This window comes from Leptidea sinapis, chromosome 2 (assembly GCF_905404315.1).
Source record: "Leptidea sinapis chromosome 2, ilLepSina1.1, whole genome shotgun sequence".
NCBI classification, from domain to species: domain Eukaryota; kingdom Metazoa; phylum Arthropoda; class Insecta; order Lepidoptera; family Pieridae; genus Leptidea; species Leptidea sinapis.
This window is the reverse complement of record NC_066266.1, coordinates 4,926,849-4,949,500: the sequence shown is the minus strand read 5'-3', so window position 1 is coordinate 4,949,500 and position 22,652 is coordinate 4,926,849. Positions and strand designations below refer to the sequence as shown.

Below are 22,652 nucleotides of genomic sequence, written 5' to 3'. Positions count from 1 at the left end.
GCTTTGTAAGTGGCTAGAGGGGTAAAGTATGCACAGGATGCCAGCACGAATATGGATGGATGGGTATCACAACGGCGCCTATTTCTGCCGTGAAGCAGTAATGTGCAAGCATTACTGTTTCGATCTTAAGGGCGCTGTAGCTAGTGAAATTACTGGGCAAATGAGACTTAACATTTTATGTCTTCAGGTGACGAGCGTATTTGTAGTGCCGCTCAGAGATTTTGGGTTATTAACCGACTTCAAAAGGAGGAGGTTCTCAATACGTCGGTATGTTTTTTTTTCAAGAATCCTGAGGGGCACTGTATGGGCAGGGCTTATTAATTACTATCTGCTGAACATCTTGCACTTCGTCTCGTTAGGTGTCCAGTGATTTATTCGTTCAAGAGAATCACCGTAATAAAATATACGCCGAATTATCATTACTAATTACTGCCAACATCGTAATAAGTCTATGTCTCTAGAACAATATTTGAAAATCCGTACGCTTTTCTTTTCTTACCAGTGAAAATTGTACATGTAAATATTTTTCTAATAATATCGTAATTTTTTACTTAAAATGAGCTTAATCATAATTCAAACATTTCACGTAAAAATAATATGTTTTATATATAGGCCTGATTTATAATAATGCACTGTTTTAAATTGATTCAATACATTTTTATCTTGCAATTAATAATTATGTATGAGATACATTTATTAATAATTTTATAGCTTCCTTAGGTGAAATGCACTGTGGCTAGTAATTTATTTACAACTAGCTGACCCAGCAAACGTTGTATTGCCATCATAGTTAACAGCTGTAGTTAATCTACCAAGTATAGGTAGCTAGAATAAAGTTCGTTTTTTACCTCCTGAGAAACAAAGATTCTCATAAGTTATTCATTTTTAACTATTCTTTCAATTTGATTTCTGAACGGCGGGAGCATATCAAAGGAAAATCAAAATCGTTGTTTTTATTTAATTCCGAGCACTTTCATATTTATTCACCTTTTAAACCTTCTCTGAACTTCCACAATTAATTTAAGACCAAAATTAGCCAAATCGGTCCAGCCGTTCTCGAGTTTTAGCGAGACTAACGAACAGCAATTCATTTTTATATTTATTGACAATACTGTAACGAATTCAAATGAAACGTAAAGAATACACATAACACATAAGGACATTATAATTATCATTCGCAGTCTGATAGCGGAATGGCAAAAGTGTGCTTAAAGACAATGTAAGCACACTTTTCTCCTCAACTGTATCTGTCCGAATCAATACTGAACTGATTGATTTACATTGCTGCTTATTTTACAACTGGAGTGAATGCAGCAATGTATAGATAATAATAATAAGTTATTTATTTTCAGGCATTACACCCATACATCTACAAACAATCTTAACTTAAATTACTTTATCTACACCCATGCTTTAAATCCTCTATTAAAGATTCTATAACAGTTAGCTTATTGCCAACATTAAAACACCCAATGTTCTAATAACCATTACATCATCCAAACGAGTGTTGTAATGTTGTACTGAATTTCATAATAACACTCCTATGTTTTTTTTTTCGATCCCTTCATGCGCAAAGAGTTTCAACAGACAGCCACATTCTTATTGCTCGATGCGTGGTATATGTGAATTTCAAAAAAAGAACATTTTAGTTTACGCGCGTTCCACACTACCGAACGTCGCGCGCCGTAAAAAAAAGTAGGTTATTCGAATCCCCGCCATTTTGCTTCGACATTTTTATTGTTTTGTTTACAAAAATTTAAGCGATTCATTTTAAACGCTGCAAAATGACATTATATTCTAGTGAATTTACTAAATGAATATACATAATGTAAATTACTACTAAAATAAATAATTGTTTCAATACTTCAGTTTATATGTATATAATAAGTAATGAATGATATTAGGTTACTACTAGGACTGGTGTTTTAGTGTTAGCAGTAAGCTAACTGTTTCAGAATCTTTTAGAGGATTCATATTATGGGTGTAGATAAAGTCTCGTATGCAACTGTTGATAATTAGGTATTAAAATACTCATGTGATACTATTATCACACGTGTGATAAATCCACATTCGTGTTTTAATACCCCTTATTACACAACAGTTGCATAAATAACTATTACATAGTTGTGTTTAATTTGATTTAATTTAAATTACTGATAATACCTAAGCAGTCGAAGCATATTAAGGTGTGATTTGTGTCCATGTTCCATATTTCGGCTTTGTTTTTGTATGTATATATATATGTATAGACTAAAATTTGGCGAGATAGATTGGCATGCCAATAAATGTTTCATAGTAAAATTGAGTTCCCTTTTCTCGGGTACCAGTTATAAAATATATAGATAAATCACACACAGATACATCACATGAATATTTTAATGCCTAATTATATACAGTTACATAAACTACTTCATTACCCACATATCATAAGCCTCCATGCTTACCAGTGGGTGGCTCCTTTGCACAGGATTCCGGCTAGATTATGGGTATCACAACGGCGCCTTTTTCTGCCGTGAAGCAGTAATGTGTAAGCATTGTGTTTCGGTCTGAAGGGCGCCGTAGCTAGTGAAGTTATTGGGCAAATGAGACTTAACACCTTATGTATCAAGGTGACGAGCGTATTAGTAGTGCCGCTCCGAATTTTTGGGCTTTTCAAGAACCCTGAGCGGCACTGCATTGTAATGGGCAGGGCGTATGCGTTACCATGACATGAAAGTCGACCTTATTTTAATTCAGAGACAAACTATAGAGTCGGCCCCTACTATCATAGCGTTCGATATCTTACTTACGTGCAACATTTGTCAAATTTGTTTGTAAATTGACATTTCAATTCGAATTAAACGCCATCTCGACTGATATTAGAATAGAGGTCAAATTTGCTTGTTTTCCAGAGATATTCGAAATTTGAATGAAATAATAGTACAGAAATCGATGTAATTATTTAGCAATAAGTAACATCTTATTTTTTCCACTTACCGGAAGACGCAGTGTTGGTAGGCCCCAACAAGATGGACCGACGATCTATCTGGTCAAGATCGCTGGAATACGTTGGATGAGGGCAGCGCAGGACTGATCGTCTTGGAAATCTTTGGGGGAGGCCTTTGTCCAGCACTGGACGTCTTCCGGCTGATGATGATGAAGTAATATTACTTATACAGATAAGAAATTTGTTCTAAGAAAACAGTCTATTTTAATTGTGGTCTTAATTGAATGCATCATGGAGGGCTTAAGATATTTAAGTTTATAAAACATTTTCACGTTTCGAAGTAGTAAGAAATAACTTTGTTACTATGAACGAAAATATCGTTAGGCTCTGTCGCCGTTTTTAAACTAATGAATTTTTATTCAATATAACCATGATTAGTTAATCAAAAGAGAAAGAGGATGTAAATACTACGTAATAAGAGGCAGGACTGCCTAAATAAAAATTGAAATCTAGTTTAGTATGAAACGTGCAGTAATTTCACATAAGTTTGAAATAGTAGTAATTACAGTATGGCGATTGGCGACGAAGTATAATCCGGCTAAGTTTAAAAGCGAACAGTTGCCTAAAACGTAGTTGATTTCGGCTATCTGCATTTTTTACAAGATTATAGCCGTCTTCTATCAATCACTGCATGTTTCATACAGTCGAGTAAATCGCCTTTTATAGAGTTAGCAAGGCTAGTACTGGATATAGATCTTTTTACTAACTGAGAAATACAATAATCTTACGCTGTTATGTGCGAGTGAGACGGATAGTTTATTGAACGCGACTGACAAAGACAAATTTCGAATTGACGACAAATTGCAAAAAATAATTCATAAATTCTACCACAGTGCAATCATCTAAATTCTAACTTTTTATTGTACATAATTTCATTTGCATAAGCGCCTTTCTATTGAATTTTTTTTTAATTAATTTATTCACATGTCTCAAGGTAGTCGGTGATTTACGTAACCATCTCATAGATGGCGCTATTCAGCTAGTCTAATATGTTTTTAATTCAATAATAATAATAATTGTAAGTTGTAATTAAATTGTTATTATAAAATTGTAGGTTCGTAGTTTTATCCACTGACTTAGGTATTTACTTGACACATATCCACCAAATAACTAGTCAAATGTGCGTATTTTAATGGAATTTATTTTGTGAAACTACTGGTATGAATAAAAAAAAAACACTTATAAATGTTATACGACAATACATTTAGAAGTAATTCGAATTCAAACGTTTTTATTAATATATTTTTATAATTACACAAATTAAATTTGAAAACAAAATATATGAAATATGCAGGACTCGAACCCGCGATCTCTCGCGTTCCGAACGACCGCGGTCGTTGTTAAATCTTGTATGCTTTGTTCAACTCTCAGATTGTGGCTTCATCTACAGGATCTACTTTACACCTGTTGATAACCTGCTCAACCCCAATATTTACATATTAGGAAATTGACATGAGATGTCGCTCTTTCAAAAGCAATTTTTTTAAAGAAAGAGCGCTCACACGAGTGTGAGTGACGCATCGCTCATAAATTTTGTTGTCAAATTTAATTTGTGTAAGTAATCCCAGAAGTAAGGGTTATCACTTTAAAAAAATTAACAGAATGTTTAGATTGTTTTTTAATTCGCATCACAAGTATTTTAAATCTTTTTGATTTTGCTGTAAAAGTGCAACAAGCTTCGCACAACGAAAGACTAATTCAGCCGAGTAGTAAGCATAACAAGTAAAAATATTTGTTCCTGGTGTTTACATAAAGATTATCACATGTTTACATTACATTATGAAGGATCTATTGTGAAGCAACATACAGTTTGAGGACCTAAGCTACAGATGAAAGAAAGAAAAATAATTTAATTTGCAACTTAAACCTAGTATAGTAGACTTATTTATATGAACACTAGCTGACCCAGCAAACGTTGTATTGCCGATATTAAAATCGCGATACAAAAGTAACTGTTGATCGTAGATGGGTGAAAATTTGAAGTTGTGTGTATTTTTAATGCTGACTCATAATCAAATAAATTAAAAAAAAAATGTCAAAAAAATAAAAAAAGAACCCTTGACATTTAGGGGGATGAAAAATATATGTTGTCCGATTCTCAGACCTACCCAATATGCACTCAAAATTTCATGAGAATCAGTCAAGCCGTTTCGGAGGAGTTCAATGTTTAACATCATGACACGAGAATTTTATATATTAGATGCAGATGCATATTTTTTCTACACCTTATGTCAGTTCTGTACTCTTAATTGCGTAACTACCCTCTTTTATGTAAGAGGAGGATAAAGGTGACCCTAGTGATAACTTGATGTAAAGTGATCACCGCCGCCCATACTCCTGAATCATCACATTACTTTACACTTGTATCACATATTTGTATCACAAAGCTGTGGGAGGAGCTTCCTTGTGCGGTGTTTCCAAGACGATACAACATGGGCACCTTCAAAAAAAGCGCGTACCTCCACCTTCCTTAAAGGCCGACAACGCTCCTGTGATACATAAAAAAATATTTTGTTTATTTAGTTATCCTAACCGTATGTGTTTAACTCTTATGCATTTGCTGTATAATTTCTAAATTTTCTAAGTGTAAGCCCAATTAATATAAAACTAAAACTATATAGAAAAATCTATTCAGTGCAATAGAGATCGTAATCTAACTTAGAGTGACAAGATCCGGTGAAGTACGAGTCTGAATCGCTTATTATTATATGACACAACTTATTAAATACTGGTCTTTAGGCGTAAAAGAGCAGATGAAATATTGGGGTGGTGGGAGGCTCCTTTGCACAGGATGCCGGCTGGATTATGGGTACCACAATGCGCCTTTTTCTGCCGTCATTAGTAATGTGTAAACATTACTGTGTTTCGGTCTGAAGGGCGCCGGTGCTAGTGAAATTACTGGGCAAATGAGACTTAACATTTTATATCTCAAGGTGATGAGCGCAATTGTAGTGCCGCTAACGAGTTTTTGGGAATGCATTGAAATGGGCAGGGCGTATCAATTACCATCAGTTGAACGTCCTGCTCGTCTCGTCCCTTATTGTAATAAAAAATATCAAAAGTGTGTGTAAGGCTGCTATAATAGCAAATACGTACTTAGGTCGTTTATATGTCTAGATACACTGTGACAGCTGTGAAAACGTCGAAAAAAATTGATAAAGACAGTTAACCTCTATTTTGAGCAATACGCGCTAACTATCACAAAGAGACATTCAAAGCGCGAGTGTAAGACGTAGCATGTCAGACACTAAAGTAATGAACCTGGCCTGTTTTCATCCGTAGTCTTGCAGCAAGGGGAAATAATAAAAAAAAAACAATATGGCGTTTAACAAAATGGCCGCCATGCAATTTAAAGAAGTTGTTTACAGAAGTATTTAAAAAGTGTATCGTATTATTTTTTATAGGATGATTTGGAATTTCCGTTTGAGCTCTCCTATTTGCCATTGACTGGCTTAAGATTTTACAAAACTAGTTTTTAATTACCAAAAATAATTCAATACAATTTGTTATTTTTAAAGTGATAATTCTCACTTCTGGGATTAATTATTATATAAATTAAATTAGTAACCAAAATTATGTTATGAACGATGCGGAACTCGAACCCGCGACCTCTCGGGTTCCGTCCCAGCGCTCTTACCAACTGAGCCAACCGTTCGAGTATGCATTGACCGTAAATTTTGGAATATCTTGTTCAACTCTCAGTTTGTAGCTTCATCTACAGGATCTACTTTACAGTTGATAACCTGCTCAACCCCAATAGTTGCATATTAGGAAATTAACTTGAGATGTCGCTCGTTCAACACTAAACAATAATTGCTTAACAAGTCCCGCATCATTCATAAATTTTGGTTGCAAATTTAATTTGTGTAATTTAGAATAGTAAAAGATCGTAAATATGCAGTAATTTTCTTATTACTGGACAAAAACACAATAATTAGATGTTAAACTTTCAAAATCGTGCCTAATATAATGAACGTATAATATTCACTAACGACACCAAAATACGTCATGTAGTATTTTTATTAATTAAAGTGTAGCAAACTAGGAAAATGGCACGTTTGCCTTTATTATAGCGATTTATGAATAGAAGCATGTATTGTATTGGGTATTGTCGAAGATTTGCTATTTTCGTGGGACAATTTTTGTATTTGTCGGCATTTTTGGTAATTTTAAAATAAAGGTGTATAAGTAAATTATAACAGGAACCTATAAACAATTAATTGAATGTTTTTAGATATAATTAACTCTAAAGATTACATCATTTTCTAATTTAGTTTTGTAGACTGTAGGTACCTACTCTATTTTCAAAATTCATTTATAAAATTTTACTAGAGTAGGCTTTCGCTTGTATTAACCTATATTGATGAAATGTTGTAAGTTGCTTAGTTAATTAATTTCCTTTCATTTTTGCGCACTTAATTTTCTGGTGTTGGTTAAGGTACGCTGGTAAGCGTACATAGCGTTAAAATCAATTTTGAATGTATGCGGTTTTTAATGTTGTGTAAAATGCTGTATGCTAATAAAAATTTTATAAGTCGTATTTTATATGCTTATAAAATTTTAATAAGTCGTTTTTATATGCTTATAAATTTTTTATAAGTTGTATTTATATGCTTATAAATCAAATCAATTCAAATCAAAATCAGTTTATTCAAGTAGGTCACGAAAATGACAAATGTAATGTCAAAAAAAAAAATTTTCTTATTGAATCTACCGCTACTTCGTAAAGGGTTGAGCTAATGAGTAGAAGTAGCAAGAAACTCATTGCCACTCTTTTATATCAAGATTTACAGATCATTTCAATTACAATATAATATGTAAAATCTCAAATTTTTATAAGTCGTATTTATATGCTTATAAAATTTTGATAAGTCGTATTTATACGCTTGAAATGAAACAATTTTACACTGGGTATTAAGTATGCATTACTTCCTTAGCTCTCACGTTCTTGGGTTTATCTGGTTTTTTATACTGTTTGTCGACTATTAGCGTTTGTATGAAGAGCAAAGTCGGAACTACAAGTTTATATTTTTTATTGTTAACATCCCATTTTTATATAATATATATATACATACCAATAACAACCAATAGTTTCATAAATAAATGGATAACGTAATAATTAGAGACTTATAATAATTAGGCTGTGTATACACTTACAGTTAATTACGAAATTGTATTTAGGATGTCTAAGTGTATAAAATGCCTATAAAATTTGAATGTATGTTTTCCTAGACGCGTGTTAAGAATTTTTGCACATTATTGTAACTTAATAAAATGCCTTTTTAGATTTTTTTATTTATTTTATTTTTCTAGAAACCATATTATGACTTGATAAAATAAATTATTCAATTCTTGTGAATGTTTTACTGGGGACTGGGCACTGCCCACAGCTCGGGGTGTGAGGCTGGGTGATGCATAAAAATTACAACAATTATTTAATGTAAAACCTCTTGTAATGAATTTATCTTAACTTACTTAACAAATCTTCTCTCATTTCTAATTCGGTATAAAAGTGGTTATTAGATGGGACCTCCTTCCCTAACAAACGGTGGATATATTTGAAGAGTAACGGGTACCGATGATCAAATCAATTAAGCAGTTTCTAAGATGAGTGCACAAACGAACAGACAGACAGTCAAACTGTACGACTACATTTTTAAGACGATTTTCTGGGCCTTGGTATCATAAATAACAATGTGTATAAGTTATTTATTTTAAATTCGATAAACAGACTGTTGGATTTTATTTTGTGTAAATGGAGAATTCTTTTTCATTTAACAGCTCGCATACTCCTAATCCGTAGATTTTTTTTTAATCACTTGTAAAAGAAAGAGAGAGCGTACACACGACCGCCATCGTTCGGTGACGCTCGGAAACTGCCGATCAACCGTCGAGTACCTACTAACTTGTTGGGATTTCACAGGATGCCGGCTAGATTATGGGTATCGCAACGGCCGGTGCCTATTTCTGCCGTGAAGCAGTTTTGTGTATACATTACTGTGTTTCAGTCAGAAAGACGCCCGCGCCGTAGCTAGTGAAATTACCGGGCAAATGACACTTAACATCTTATGTCTCAAGGTGACAAGCGCAATTGTAGTGCCACTCAGAATTTTTGGGTTTTTCGAGAATCCTGAGCGGCACCGCATTGTAATGGGCAGGTCGTATCAGTTATCATCTACTGAACGTCCTGCTCGTCGCATCCCTTATTATCATAAAAAAAAAATCGAACTTGATGGGTTTCTGTGGTACTAAAACTAATGATGACAACCTCAGCTAAACAAACATCGATAGGAAATATTTACAAAAATAAATTGTGTACTTTATAACGTTGATTCCTGAAGTATAAATAACATGGTAAATGACTGAAATTAATTCAAAATGCAATAATACTTCAGAGTTCTATACGCTTCTCTCGCAGCCATTTGTATAATACGTCAAAATTAGTTTTGTGAATGCTCGCGAGTGGCGCTTCAAATAGGCACAAAAAATTTGCTGTCAAACATATGGAACAGCCTGTCCAGTGGTATTTATACAGGTCAGTGGTTGATGACCTTCTGATGACCTATTTTAGACAGACATAGCAATTCTGTCTAAAATATCAGGTGTATAAATTAAAACAAAACAGTATGATATTTAAGTCAATTCTTCGTATTTTAATCTTACGAACTATAAATGGTAATCACAAGATCTGTGGACCGTTGCAAATCAATTAGTTACCTGCTAGCTACGAATTCGATATGCTCGTATTTATTTGGTTTTGCTGTGTATATTTTAATGTGAGTAAATTGTTATTTAAGAAAAATATAAAATACGTAATTAAGCCTTAGTTATCACCCTGGCTCTAGAAATATCCAGAAGAATACATTAAGGTCCTATCGACAAAATTGAATTATCACCCATTTTAATGTCATTTTCCTGCAGTCATAATAAACAAGTAGGTCGATATTCGCTTGAACATACATTTACTAAGTAACTAATATCATTTTATTAGACTCTGACAGACCACCCATTGTCATACAAACTATTTCATCAAAATATAAACCTAACTGCTTAGATTAAGGATTGGTATACGCTGCACTCCAACTAGATACGTAACTGTATTCACATAGTGCGGTGTCTAATACTACGCCTAAGTGGGCGTTCTCGAGCCAGTCTCGAACAATGTGTGACGTTGACGTACCACATTTTCTGTTAAACTTTACTAATAATTGAAACTAAAATCCCGGGTTGCGTAGTAAAAATTTGTAAAAAGAATACTACACGAAATAAGAAAGACACTGGGATCACATATCATCACTAAGTATTTTGTATGTTTTTTTTTAATTTCAATGTAAAATAACACGAAGCGTATGTTACAAAATTTGATAGGTGCCATTGAGTGTCAAGATGCCCCATACAAGCATCTAACAGTTGAGTAATAAATAAGCAAATAAAAAAGCTATTGTCCTTAGGTAGTGCGACATCTAGTTGGAGAGCAGCGGAGACCAATCCTAAATTTAAGCTTAACTGTTTTTATGGTTTTAAAAGAATTATCAGCATCGTGGATCATGAATCAATTTTGTCGATGGTACAACAGAGACAAAATTTGTTGTTTTTTTTATAATATGATAGTTTGATTGAAGAAAATTCTACTTCCTCTCAGCTCACCCTTAACTATTCCAATGAAACCCGTTGATACGTAAGTACAATTTAAAAGGTAATGCAATTTACTTAAATAGTAACAACTAAGATAAAAAACTCCTGTAATTTGTACAGAATAAGTACGTTGGGGCTGAGCTGTTAACTGCAAGCGTAGACCTATGCAGTTGTTCATTCGTGGGATAAGGTCGGGTGAGGATGCTGGTAGTGTGATGCATCCTACAGTCTGCCTCTTTCAGTGTCTGTCCGTTGCATCTCTAATAACCGAGCAGAACTTAGTTTAGGGGTGGGCTTTTTCACTTAGGGTACAGTCCGCGCGCTCGTTTCCCTTCAATGTTCCCAACTACGATCAGCTTTTCAAGGCTCTCATCTGTTCTTCTCACTGTGTGACCGAAATATATTTTTTAATTGCAGTAAGGCACGAGACGATCATGACGGTCAGCTGATGGTAATTGATACGCCCATTACAAGCGAGCAGCACTACAATTGTGCCCGTCACCTTGAGACATAAGATGTTAAGACTTATTTCCCCAGTAATTTCATTACCTACGGCGCGCTTCACACCGAAACACAATAATGCTTACACATCACTGCTTCATGGCAGAAATAGGCGCTGTTGGGATACCCATAATCTAGCCGGCATCCGGTGCAAAGAAGCCTCACATTGGTAAGATAGATAGTAAGGCCTTTTACTTTCGTTACTTACGTTTTACTGACTTGAAGAAAACATGCCGCCAGCACCTACACAGTTGTCGGTAAAAAATTATGCAGTGCCACTTGTGTCGTCGCGAAGGATGTCGTCTAAAGTTCGAGTAAAGATTCCTTAGTTTGTTACAGTTATAATCGTTTACGTAAAAAAAGAAAACTTTATTGGCGTCATTGAGATTTCTCTGCAGATAGATTATAGAGAGGCAGATTCGAAGCTGTGATAGCCGGAGATCATTAGCGTCAGATTACGGATAGGCCACCAGATAATAAAGAGTCTCCGACCATTCAGCGACAGGGTTAGGGTTAGGAAAGCTCAGTGGGATGCGCTTACATATTAAGTATAGAAGTCCGAAATCCACCCTGAGAAAAACGAACAAATAAGCAACGGCACTGGGGAGCTGCTTAGTATGAGTCATGACTTGAGGCCGAAGAATAGTATTCTTGTTGAGTTCCTGACCATACCTGGTGGCGGTACGCCACATGAACTACGTTCAAAATGTGGCGTATTCGCAATTTTTTCCATATAAGCGGCACACTGACTGGAGTTTGCTCTTAAATAATAAGACGAAACCAAGTTAGATATTGATTTTCACATAAATTTTCCTCCCAAATATTTAAGAACAATTCTTGCAAACGTACATTAATAGGTACTAGGTAGGTAGGTAGGTACACGCACCATTTTTGAAGTTATACTTCCTTAGGCGCGTTATGAAAACATGATGAGAGTGAAATTTTAAAATGCGCGCGTATCACTGTAACACAAAAGTACAGTGTCACCAACTTATATGTGAACTAATGGGTGTCGCCATCATCGCTTCTGTGTTGCTAATTAATAATAAATATATAATAATAATACTATTGACACACACAAATTATCTTACCCCAAACTAGGCTAGCCTGTACTATGGCAACAATACAACGATATATTTAATACAATAACTTAAACATACATAAATACATATGAACATCCATGACTCGGAAACAAACATCCATATTCATCATATACATGATTGCAGCTACCGGGATTCGAACCCGGGACCTCTAGCTTAGTAGTCAGGGTCACTAACCATTCGGCTACATCGGTCATCATTAATTCCAATGTGCACAAAAGTCGGGGCATATTTAACGCTTAAAATTCAGAAGTATCGCAATAAAGCACACGGAATACTCGAAAGTAGTTAACACTGACAGTCGAATGACATTTCAACATGGCGACCGTAGTTCCTATTTTTGCCACTTCACAGATAAGTTGGTATTACTATAATGGGGTGAAGTTGGTTCCTAACATTTTCTGACGTATGCGACATTCGTTATTTTTTTATTTTCTTCGTCCATTATTAGGATAGGCAAAGGGTTCAAGCCCATACAGCCATATTCGTTATTTAATAATTAATTGTCAAAGCCACCGTTGCACGGTTTTTACAATATTGTTCTTTCTACAAACGTGCAATACCACGAGGAATAAATAATTTTAAGGATTATTGCTTTGTTAGGCCAAAGATGTATAACTTCTTGCGTGTTACATAAGTACACACAGTTTATTTGTTAAAATATATTATAATATTATTACAGTTTCAAGAAACGGAATCACTATTCCCAGCTCATTTAGATTTACAAAAGATATCGCAGCTTACATATAAAGGTCAACAATACAACGTTCTAAAGCCGACCGTCCACTACGTGAGAGATCATTTTGTAGATTTCATACAAAAAAGGAACAATGATGTATTTCCTACCAAAAGAGTGTTTATGGACAAAAACGGATTCCGACATTATTGGGAAGGAATGGAGCTGGAACCAGGTGAAATTTTTTTATTATTGTGAAGACATAATATTGAAATGTATTTGATTATAATTCAAATTAACAAGACCGCGTTCTGCTAAAAATCTCCGAAAAATTCGTAAGACGATATCTAGGTGGATCAGTTTTTTGCAATCATAATACACGGACTAGTAAAAAAAAAGGACTCCGTGTCACCTTACATAACAGTGTAGCACCAAAACAAGCCGATTAACATGTAAATACATAGCCCCACGCACACACTTACATTACTACAGGCCGATAGGCGGCCATTATGAGAATTGTCAAGGTCTGTGACAGATCACTTTGCGTCTCAATAAAATATTTAAAAAATGCCATCGTGCGTTGTGAAAAAGTGTAAAAACGATATTAGGTATATAAGTATTTGTAGCCAAATATGATTATTTAAGGGAGAAAAAATTGGGTCAATAGTATCCCCCGTAACCGCACACACACTAGCATAACGGTGCTTCACTTGCTAATATCACGGCGCGGAGTCCTTCTTTTTTTACTCGTACGTGTCATAATACCCCATTTGAATAAATTCCATACAAATCTACAAGCTGTAGAAGCTGATTTCGATGTAATCAAAATAGAGAAACAAAAACATTTAGACACAAGATTTGCTCATTTAAACATATGTTTATTTAATTTCACGAAGTATGTAGTACAAAGAATTTTTATAATTTACTTGGCAAAAATTCAAATCAAATCACATCAAAATCACTTTTATTCATGGAATTACACTTACGAATGTCAAAAATTTCTTTTTTTACATTTATGACTACTTCCGAAAAGGTTGAGCTTTAATGAGAAAAAGTGGCATGGAACTCATTCTATCTACCTTCTATACATCTAGCAAATTACGCTAGTATATAAAAATAACAGATTCCATTTCAAATAATAATATTTGGTAATATTTTATTTATTAAAAACTACCTGACGCGGCAGACTTCGTACTGCCTCAATCGATAAATAAATTACCTAAACTTTTGTATGTATGTATGTCAAATAAAATTGTTTGTGTTTAGAAATTTAATTTGTGACAAAACTTAAGATATATCAATATACATAAACATAATCTGATAGTTAGTTAACAACTGTATTTAATCTACCTACTATAGTTTCCTAAAATTAAGTTTATTTTATACCTCCTAAAAAAGTTACAAAGAAAATTCATTAGTAAACTTATTAAAGTTATTCATTTTAAACTATTATTTTAATTTGATTTCTGAACGACGGGGGACACATCAAAGGTAAATCAAAATTGTTGTTTTTATTTAATTCCGAGTATTTTCATATTTCTTCATCTTTTACACCTTCTTAACTCTTCCACAAATAATTCAAGGCCAAAATTAGCCAAATCGGTCCAGTCCGTTCCGAGTTTTAGCGAGACTAACGAACAGCAATTCATTTTTATATATATAGATATGCGTATATTGTAACGGTATTTATGACTAATTAGAAAGATAACAATAACAAACAACAACAATAACAATAACAAACAATAACAATAACAATAATTGATTTATTTATTGGAAAACAAACTGCTTTTACTAAGTACCTACACATTGTAACATACAGAGGCTAATAAAGTTACATTTAAATTTTAACAAAATTATAGTGATTATAGTTTCTAACATATGATTTGATGTTATACAATTAAACATTGTATAATTTAGTATTTTTTTTGAATAACGCGAGTGTTACACATTTAAATAAAACACTTTTTACACGCTTTATATTAGCTTCACTTGTATGTTTGTATATTTGTACGTGTGTTCGTTCATACTAGATTTATCAAGGACCGATGACATTGCACTAATTTGATAAAATTATTCAATTTTTCAATTGCAAAGTATGATTTTTGTTAATTTATATAATTTTTAAATTAACAAATTACTAATAAGCGCCATCTAGTAATTTATTGTAAACTACAAAGGAAACGCGCGACATGTTAAGACAGTTCCACAAAATTAAATTATCTAATTCGTTTAGAAGCGAATAGATGGCGATGGATTTATATTTCCATTATAAATTATTAATGCGTGATTTAACTGAGCTAATTATTATAAGAGCTAGTTCGGGGATCTCGTGCTAACTGAATTAAGTGATCATTCAATATAACTAAAATATTTTAATTCGCAAATATTAAAATCCCTTCATTCAATCTAAAAAAAAATAACTAAAAAATGAAAAATAAATAACAATAGAAAAATAGTTGAATTTTATATAAAGCGTGTTCTTTAGTTTTTTTTAAACTATTATTTTTAAATGATTAAAACGCGTGTAATCGTATTTGTGTATTTACATTAGAATTTTGTCCCACTGAAAATGAGATTTGGAAAGGTCTTGAATCGTCGGTTTAGTTAAAATAATAATAAAATTGTAATTTTTACGCAAATATCTAATGTTTAATCAAATGTTACAGTTAGACACACAAAAGTGTTTTATATTAGTTAATAACATAAAAATAAGTAAGACTAAATTATAGCATTAGAATGCTCGAGCATTACACGTGGACCAGCTATCGCTGCTCTCGCCATTTATAGGGAACCAAATGACCAAAATAATAAATTGACGATAAACATATTTAAAAAAAATATTAAGCCGCATAGATCGTTTACCTTTAATATCAGTTAAAAGTTAAATATCTGCGATAGGGTAATATCTGCGATACAGGAACTCCTATTAATATTTCTGCACCGAACGGCTAGTGTAAATAAGTAACAAGAAAAGGTATCCCTGAGGAATACGACTGTAATAAAATATCCGTCGTAGTTTGGGAGGTTTAAGCTCTGTTCTCGGCTATAACTTTATGTGTACATTATTATGTTGCAATAAAGAATTTTACAGTAAAATGTGTTAAAATAAAAAAAATTATGTACCATCCACAGAATTGATGGACTGGACTTCTTAGTATCTGTTAGCATGAATTTGAAGGTAAAAAAATGTAGTTTATGTGCTATTAATCTTATTTCAAAGTAATTCAGTTTTCAAAAAAATAACGAAAAAAGTTCTAAACTTAAAACGGGTAAAACACGTTAATAAAATGTTACATGGCATTTATTTTTCTCAAAATTGATTCCTTTAGAATTCGTTTTGATGTCATTTCTAATAACTACTAGATACTACTACCGCTTCGGAAACAAATGGCGCTCTGAGAGAGAAGAAGCGGCGCAAGAAACTCTCGCATTCCTTTTTTGCGCTCTTTTCAATAAAAATATACAATGTTAAAAGTACAGTCATTTCTATTGCTATAAAATAATCACAATCTAGTCCCAGGCTGTCCGATCATTTAGATATTCAGCAGTGGAGTAAAAGGATTTACGACAGAGCATTTTTTTTATAAAACATTTAAATTTATTTATAGATAACGCCTGAACAGTGGCTGGGACTTTATTAAAGAAGTGTATACATTTTCCCTTAAAGCTATTATGTATCTTATGAAGCCTACTAGAATTAGTTACCTACTAGAATGAGTGCTGGCATGGCGGCGGGAGGCTAAAAGCTGTCGATTGTAATAATGTACTATGAAAATTGGTTAGCTTAGGTCCCCGTTTCCCTTCTCCCCCTTTCCCTCTCTTTCCTCTCCATTTACTTGTTAGGGAGGAGGGGACCTTCCCAACCCTTAAAAATGTCATAGTTTGACGTTAGGTTATAATTTTATTTTTCTTGGGAACAGTCATTAACTTGTAATGAGAGGAGTATGTACCACCTTCTCTCCCCCTTCGTCTCACTGTCCACATATATCGTCATACTAAGTTTTAATCAAATTGATTCCCTGCTGATAATAACTTCATTTAAAATAGGTTAGCATGAAAATTATTGTGTAACAATTATTGGTATACTGTCAGTGTCTAATAAAATGATAACAGTTACATAGGAAATGTATGTTCAAGCGAATTTCGACCTACGTGTTTATTGTGACTGTGGGAAAATGACATTAAAGTGGGTCACGATTTAATTTTGTCGCTAGTACAACGTTACTGTTGGCTACAGTATGTATTTCAAATTGTAACTGCCAAGCCAACAGCATACTCACTCCTTTGTGTTATCAAACGCTACTTGTTGACAAAATTCTTCACGTTAATCTATTTTTTTATGAGGAAACCCAACCATCGCATAATCTTACTTAAAAATACTTAAAAAAAAGGATTGTGTGGTTCTATGAAACCACGGTAAGAGTCAAACATTTTTTTACATTATAGACAATGATGTGTAGTGCTGCAGTGTCGCAAAAGAAAAAATATTTGCGTTTTTGGTTCCAACGTTTCCGTTCTGGAACTTTCGACCTGCAGAACTAGCCTCGTGGACGGCCAGGGACCAAAGTTAATAACGAAGAATAAAAGGCCATTGTGAAAGCGGAACCATAAAAAACCACGAGTTTTTGAATTTAATGATTTTTATAACATTTATTTGTCGATGCAGGGCTGGTCACATGTTCAGGATCCTCGTAGTTGTTCATTGTTGTGCGTGTTGATCATGACATCAAGTAAAATACAGTCTTACAAACACACGATATCATTATAAGAAAAAAATGTTAAGGTAGGTAGGTACACTTCATTACACCATCTCCTTACGGCCGTTTTCAAAAACGTATCTCTAGTTACGGACACATTGCTGTCACTGTTTAATGACAAGATCTTATCTATCAATAGCTATGTCCGATATAGTTATAATCCAATGCTGTATTTCGATAGGTTATTGAAATTTAAGTACTTAAGCGTAAAAAAATTTGGATTTGTCTACCTCTAGTAAGTTAAACTAAGGATAGATAGGTTATTGAAAACGGCCTTTAGACAAATCTGACATTTCCGGGAATCTTACAACGTGAACGACCATCTTAAAACTGATACGAACTTTGATATCCTGTCTCTTTTTTTTCTTTATGGAATAGGAGGACAAACGAGCGTACGGGTCACCTGTTGTTAAGTGATCACCGCTGCCCACAATCTCTTGCAACACCAGAGGAATCACAGGAGCGCTGCCGGCCTTTAAGGAAGGTGTACGCGCTTTTTTTGAAGGTAACCATGTCGTATCGTCCCGGAAACCCCGCACAAGGAAGTTCATTCCACAGCTTTGTAGTACGTGGAAGAAAGCTCCTTGAAAACCGCACTGTGGAAGACCGCCACACATCCAGATGGTGGGGATGATATCATAACTTGTGGCGTGTCGTGAGATATGGTGGAATTCGGCGGCAGGAATCAGGTTAAACAGCTCTTCGGAACACTCCCCGTGATAAATGCGTTAAAAGACACACAATTAAGCGACATCTCTACGCAACGCCAAGTGATCCAGCCGTTCACAGAGCACTGGGTCCCCGACAATTCGAGCTGTTCTACGTTGCACGCGACCGCGTGGAATGGATCGAGCTGAAACTGGGGTGCACCAGACCTGAGATGACAGCAATACTCCATGTGGGGCCGGACTTGCGCTTTGTAGAGCTTGGGACGGCTTGAAGTATTGCCGTGCTCTATTAATGACGCCCAGTTTCTTCGAAGCCAATTTGGCTTTGCCCTCCAGATGGACGCGAAATTGGCCATCGCTTGAGATTTCGAGACTCAGTATTCCGATACTAGGCGAGGCTTTAAGGGAAGTGCTGTCGAAGAGCGGTGATACGACATATGGGGTTTTTTTAGTGGTAAACGCGCAAACTTGAGTCTTCTGGGGGTTAAATTGGACAAGGTTGAATTTACCCCATTCCGCGACCTTCTCAAGAGAGGACTCGATAGAAGTTTCTCCCGGCACTGCTCGACAATTTCCCGAGAGAAACCTGCATGGACCGTGTATACGGCATCACCAGTGCTGTCGTCTGCATATCAATGTATATTGGAGGTGTCCAACATATCATTGGTATGCAGAATAAATAGCGTGGGAGATAGCACACAGTCTTGGAGCACTCCAGCATTCACGGGCTTCGGGTTCGAGCAATATCCGTCGACAACGACCTGTATGCTGCGCCCAGAGAGGAAGCTGGAGGTCCACTAGCACAAGCTCTCGGGAAGCCCAAATGATGGAAGTGTTGAGAGGAGTGCCTTGTGCCATACACGATTAGTACTACAGAGCTTGGTATAAAAATATCCATGCCCTGTAGTATCACATCGGCTACTGCAATGGCGCAGGCACTAGGATCATCCGAAGGGAAACAAAACTTGCCCCAAGGGTAGGATGCAAAAAAGGAACGCATCCTATCCCAATCTGCTGACTTGTAGTTCCAAAAGCGGCGGGTCGTTGGTGGTCTGTGACGTTGGCGTCGGATAGGCACTACACTCCTAACCAGACAAGGGTTGGACGGTCCGAGAGAGGCGTCGCACAAATTATGCACAGATCGTAGATGTATGTACATGTCAGCTCCATTATAATCTAAGTACATTAACATTAAAACAAAGTTCTTAACTTAACAAACTACTTAAAAAAATAAGAAAAGGAAAAGCAAGTTATACAGTCTTCAACAAATAAGACTTATAGATTCAAACAGACTTATGGCATCCTTAGATGCAGGACGGGCAAGTATATTATATGCATTAATTTATAAGTACTCATTCACGTCTGTTCAAGAACAGAACAGATATTCCAAGTATGAGCTAGAAAATACTTGTGAAATAATATGAGAAACAGTTTAAAATAAAAGTACCTAGAACGTCTATTATATTTTCAATGGTTCTGGTCTAACGTAACCCTATAATTAGCAAAGCAACAATTTTCTGTAAGTCGTTTTACTTGGCTTGTTTTTTATTACGAATATTGTTCACCTTCTTTTCGAAAAGTTTTTAATTTCTTAGTATTATATAATAAGAGAAATGTTAGTAAATTATTCTTGCCTAAGTAGTTGTGCAAGAGAATTACTTGGATTGATAGCAATTGATCTTGACATTCTTGTGTCTTGTCATGTGTGACAAGGGGTATGGCAAATATCAAATGACAAGTTACTAGTTAATCCGGTTAAACTTCGCAGTGGCTTACATACAATGATATTATATACAATAAAGAGGTAGATATCGCACTAGCGCGCGCAAAATGTTGCAGACAAATTCAGACAATTGTCGTAACTTCATTTAGTCGGCTAATAGCAGCGAACTAAGCCGAACGTTTTCGTGCCGTGACAATAATAATCAAAAATGCCAACCTGTGTCTTAAGAAAATGTAAAAACTATGTTTGCAAGATATATAAGAGTGAAGGTATTTCATACCATACGAAATTATATAAAAGAACTTCGTAATTGTATTTTATTTCTCATTTACAAATAAATCTCGAATTATTAACGTGGTGGTTCGAGCAAGATAGAGAATATGATGTCAACTGCAGCGCGACAAGGACAAATAGTATGTGTCATAGATTAATCAACCAGAAGTGAAATCGTAGGCAGAATACATAGCGTTCGTAACCGCTTGATTGCGAAATTTGAGTTTTCTAGTTAGTTAGTTAGTCTTTCTTAAATAATATTATGATAATTATAATAAGTTCTGGCTTTCGAAGTCTTATAATAAAGGTAGTATAGAATGAGATTAGTAATAGCAGGCTATTTGATATTTTATTAGTACTTAATCTTGGAATGTATGTAACGTACCAGGAGGTCTACTCGCAAAATCGACAACGGCACATTTGGAACGATACGATAATACTCCGAATATACCGCAACTACCCTGTTTGCTGCGGAATTGTCGAGGTAGTATATAGGAAATGATGTAAAAAGGCGTTGTTGCAGTGAATGTAATACGAAATTTAATATTTTTTAATAAACAAGTGCGTATAGCTGAACTACCAAACTACAAAAACAAGTTTTAAGGTAGATAGCGGACGTAGACAGTAGGTAAGTGCTATCTGCTTGCGTAGGAGCCCTTTCGGTATATCCCTTGCTAACTACAGAAGAATCAATGGATCATTTTCTGTTTCTCCCATTGTCTTATTGTAATAAACCCACAACAGAAATACATTCATACATAATATAATATACAAGAAATAATAATAGTAAACTTAAAACTTTTTGGGAGCCGTCGTTAGTACAATTGTAAAAATGGAACCCTTATTGTTAATACATTTCGGTTTTGTTTTCATATGTCTGTATGTTTTTTATTATTTTCAGTACAAATAATTCATTATGGCTATATATTATAATCAATATTCATTTTTTTTTAATGAATAACACCTAATTTATCTAATTTAAATGTAGTTTTACCACTTTAAAACTTTTATTACATGAACTCATGAATTAATCGTATTTTAGGGATAAATCACGGTATACGGTAAAAAATCATATCTGGTGAATGATTCTGTGTTTTTGCTATGCAAATACGAAGTAATTAGCAAATTTGACTTATCTCTTTTTCACTTGCGATGATTGCATTTACTATCCTTCTTTGACGTGTAATCGTAATGTAGTGTGCTATTGCAATGTTCAATTATTCATGTTTGCGTTTGTGTATCATTTACAAACACCGAATGTTGTCTAGGTAACCTATACTTTCAAATATCATTGCTTACATATGAGGGAAAAATGTATAAAATAAATCGTATTTTTTAAAAGCGTTTATTGGATTGAAAAATAAAGTAGTTATCTACGGAAATTTCCGGATTGAATGCTCATTTAAGTCCCATTACGATACGGTGATAAGTTTTCGGGTGATTGCACTCCAAAGAAAAAGGTTTTCAATTTATGTATAAGGCCCCCACGCGTATAACTCTAACAAAAATTACAGGCCGATAACTTAAAATATATTTATTTTAGAGACAGGAAATCTTCGAAAGAACAGCAACAGCACATCTAAGACGAATGTAGAATCTTCAAAGGTTACATTCACTACTAAAGCCAAAATGCAACCTAGAAGGAAGAAGAAACGAATTGCCGACAAAGAGGCCCCAACTTTATATGTCCCTAAGATACTCAGAGGAACAACGGCTAAGATCAGAACTACATTTTTTTGTCCACATTTTGGCGTTGTTACAATGATGACAAATCTTGAAAACTTTGAGGAGTAATTATTGTTTTATTTATGTAACCTTATGCCCCAGAATGAAAGTCTGTTCTGGTAATGTATAGTCATGTCAAAGAGCATATCAAATAGCGTGGTTAGCATCAAATTGGACTTCGTCACCATATTAACATATAGCTAAGTGCTGGAATGTTTCGGCATACAGTACTCTGTGATTGCTCGACAACTCCTTTATATGTAAATATTCTACTGCATCTATTTAGGAAAATGCTTGACCTGATTCAGTATATGCTAAGATTTATATACTATCTCTGTTATGAAATGAAATGAAATGAAATTTTATTTACTACGTTATTATTTACCTATTAATTTCTAAAGTGTTATCTAGCATCAAAACTAACTTTTTTTGGTGGTATTCCATAAACAATGTAATATGAATATTTCCTTAAAAAGTACGCATGCTCTTTAAGGACTAGTAACTTTTTAATTCTCATGCAATGATATCGGTTAGTGCGTATATATTGTACTGGGTAGTAGTGTACTAGTCCGATATTATTGTACTAGGTATTATTAGAACATCAATAC

General features: G+C 34.4%; 1 protein-coding gene across 1 annotated transcript; it reads left to right on the top strand.

Moving 5' to 3' along the window:
- The first annotated feature begins 9,686 nt into the window (after positions 1-9,686).
- LOC126976731 (uncharacterized) lies at positions 9,687-22,584 on the top strand. Its single transcript, XM_050825243.1, has 3 exons — positions 9,687-9,762; positions 12,905-13,133; positions 21,863-22,584. The coding sequence occupies exons 1-3, from the start codon at positions 9,724-9,726 to the stop codon at positions 22,111-22,113; spliced, it is 519 nt and encodes a 172-aa protein (XP_050681200.1). The 5' UTR covers positions 9,687-9,723; the 3' UTR covers positions 22,114-22,584.
- The last annotated feature ends 68 nt before the right edge of the window (positions 22,585-22,652 follow it).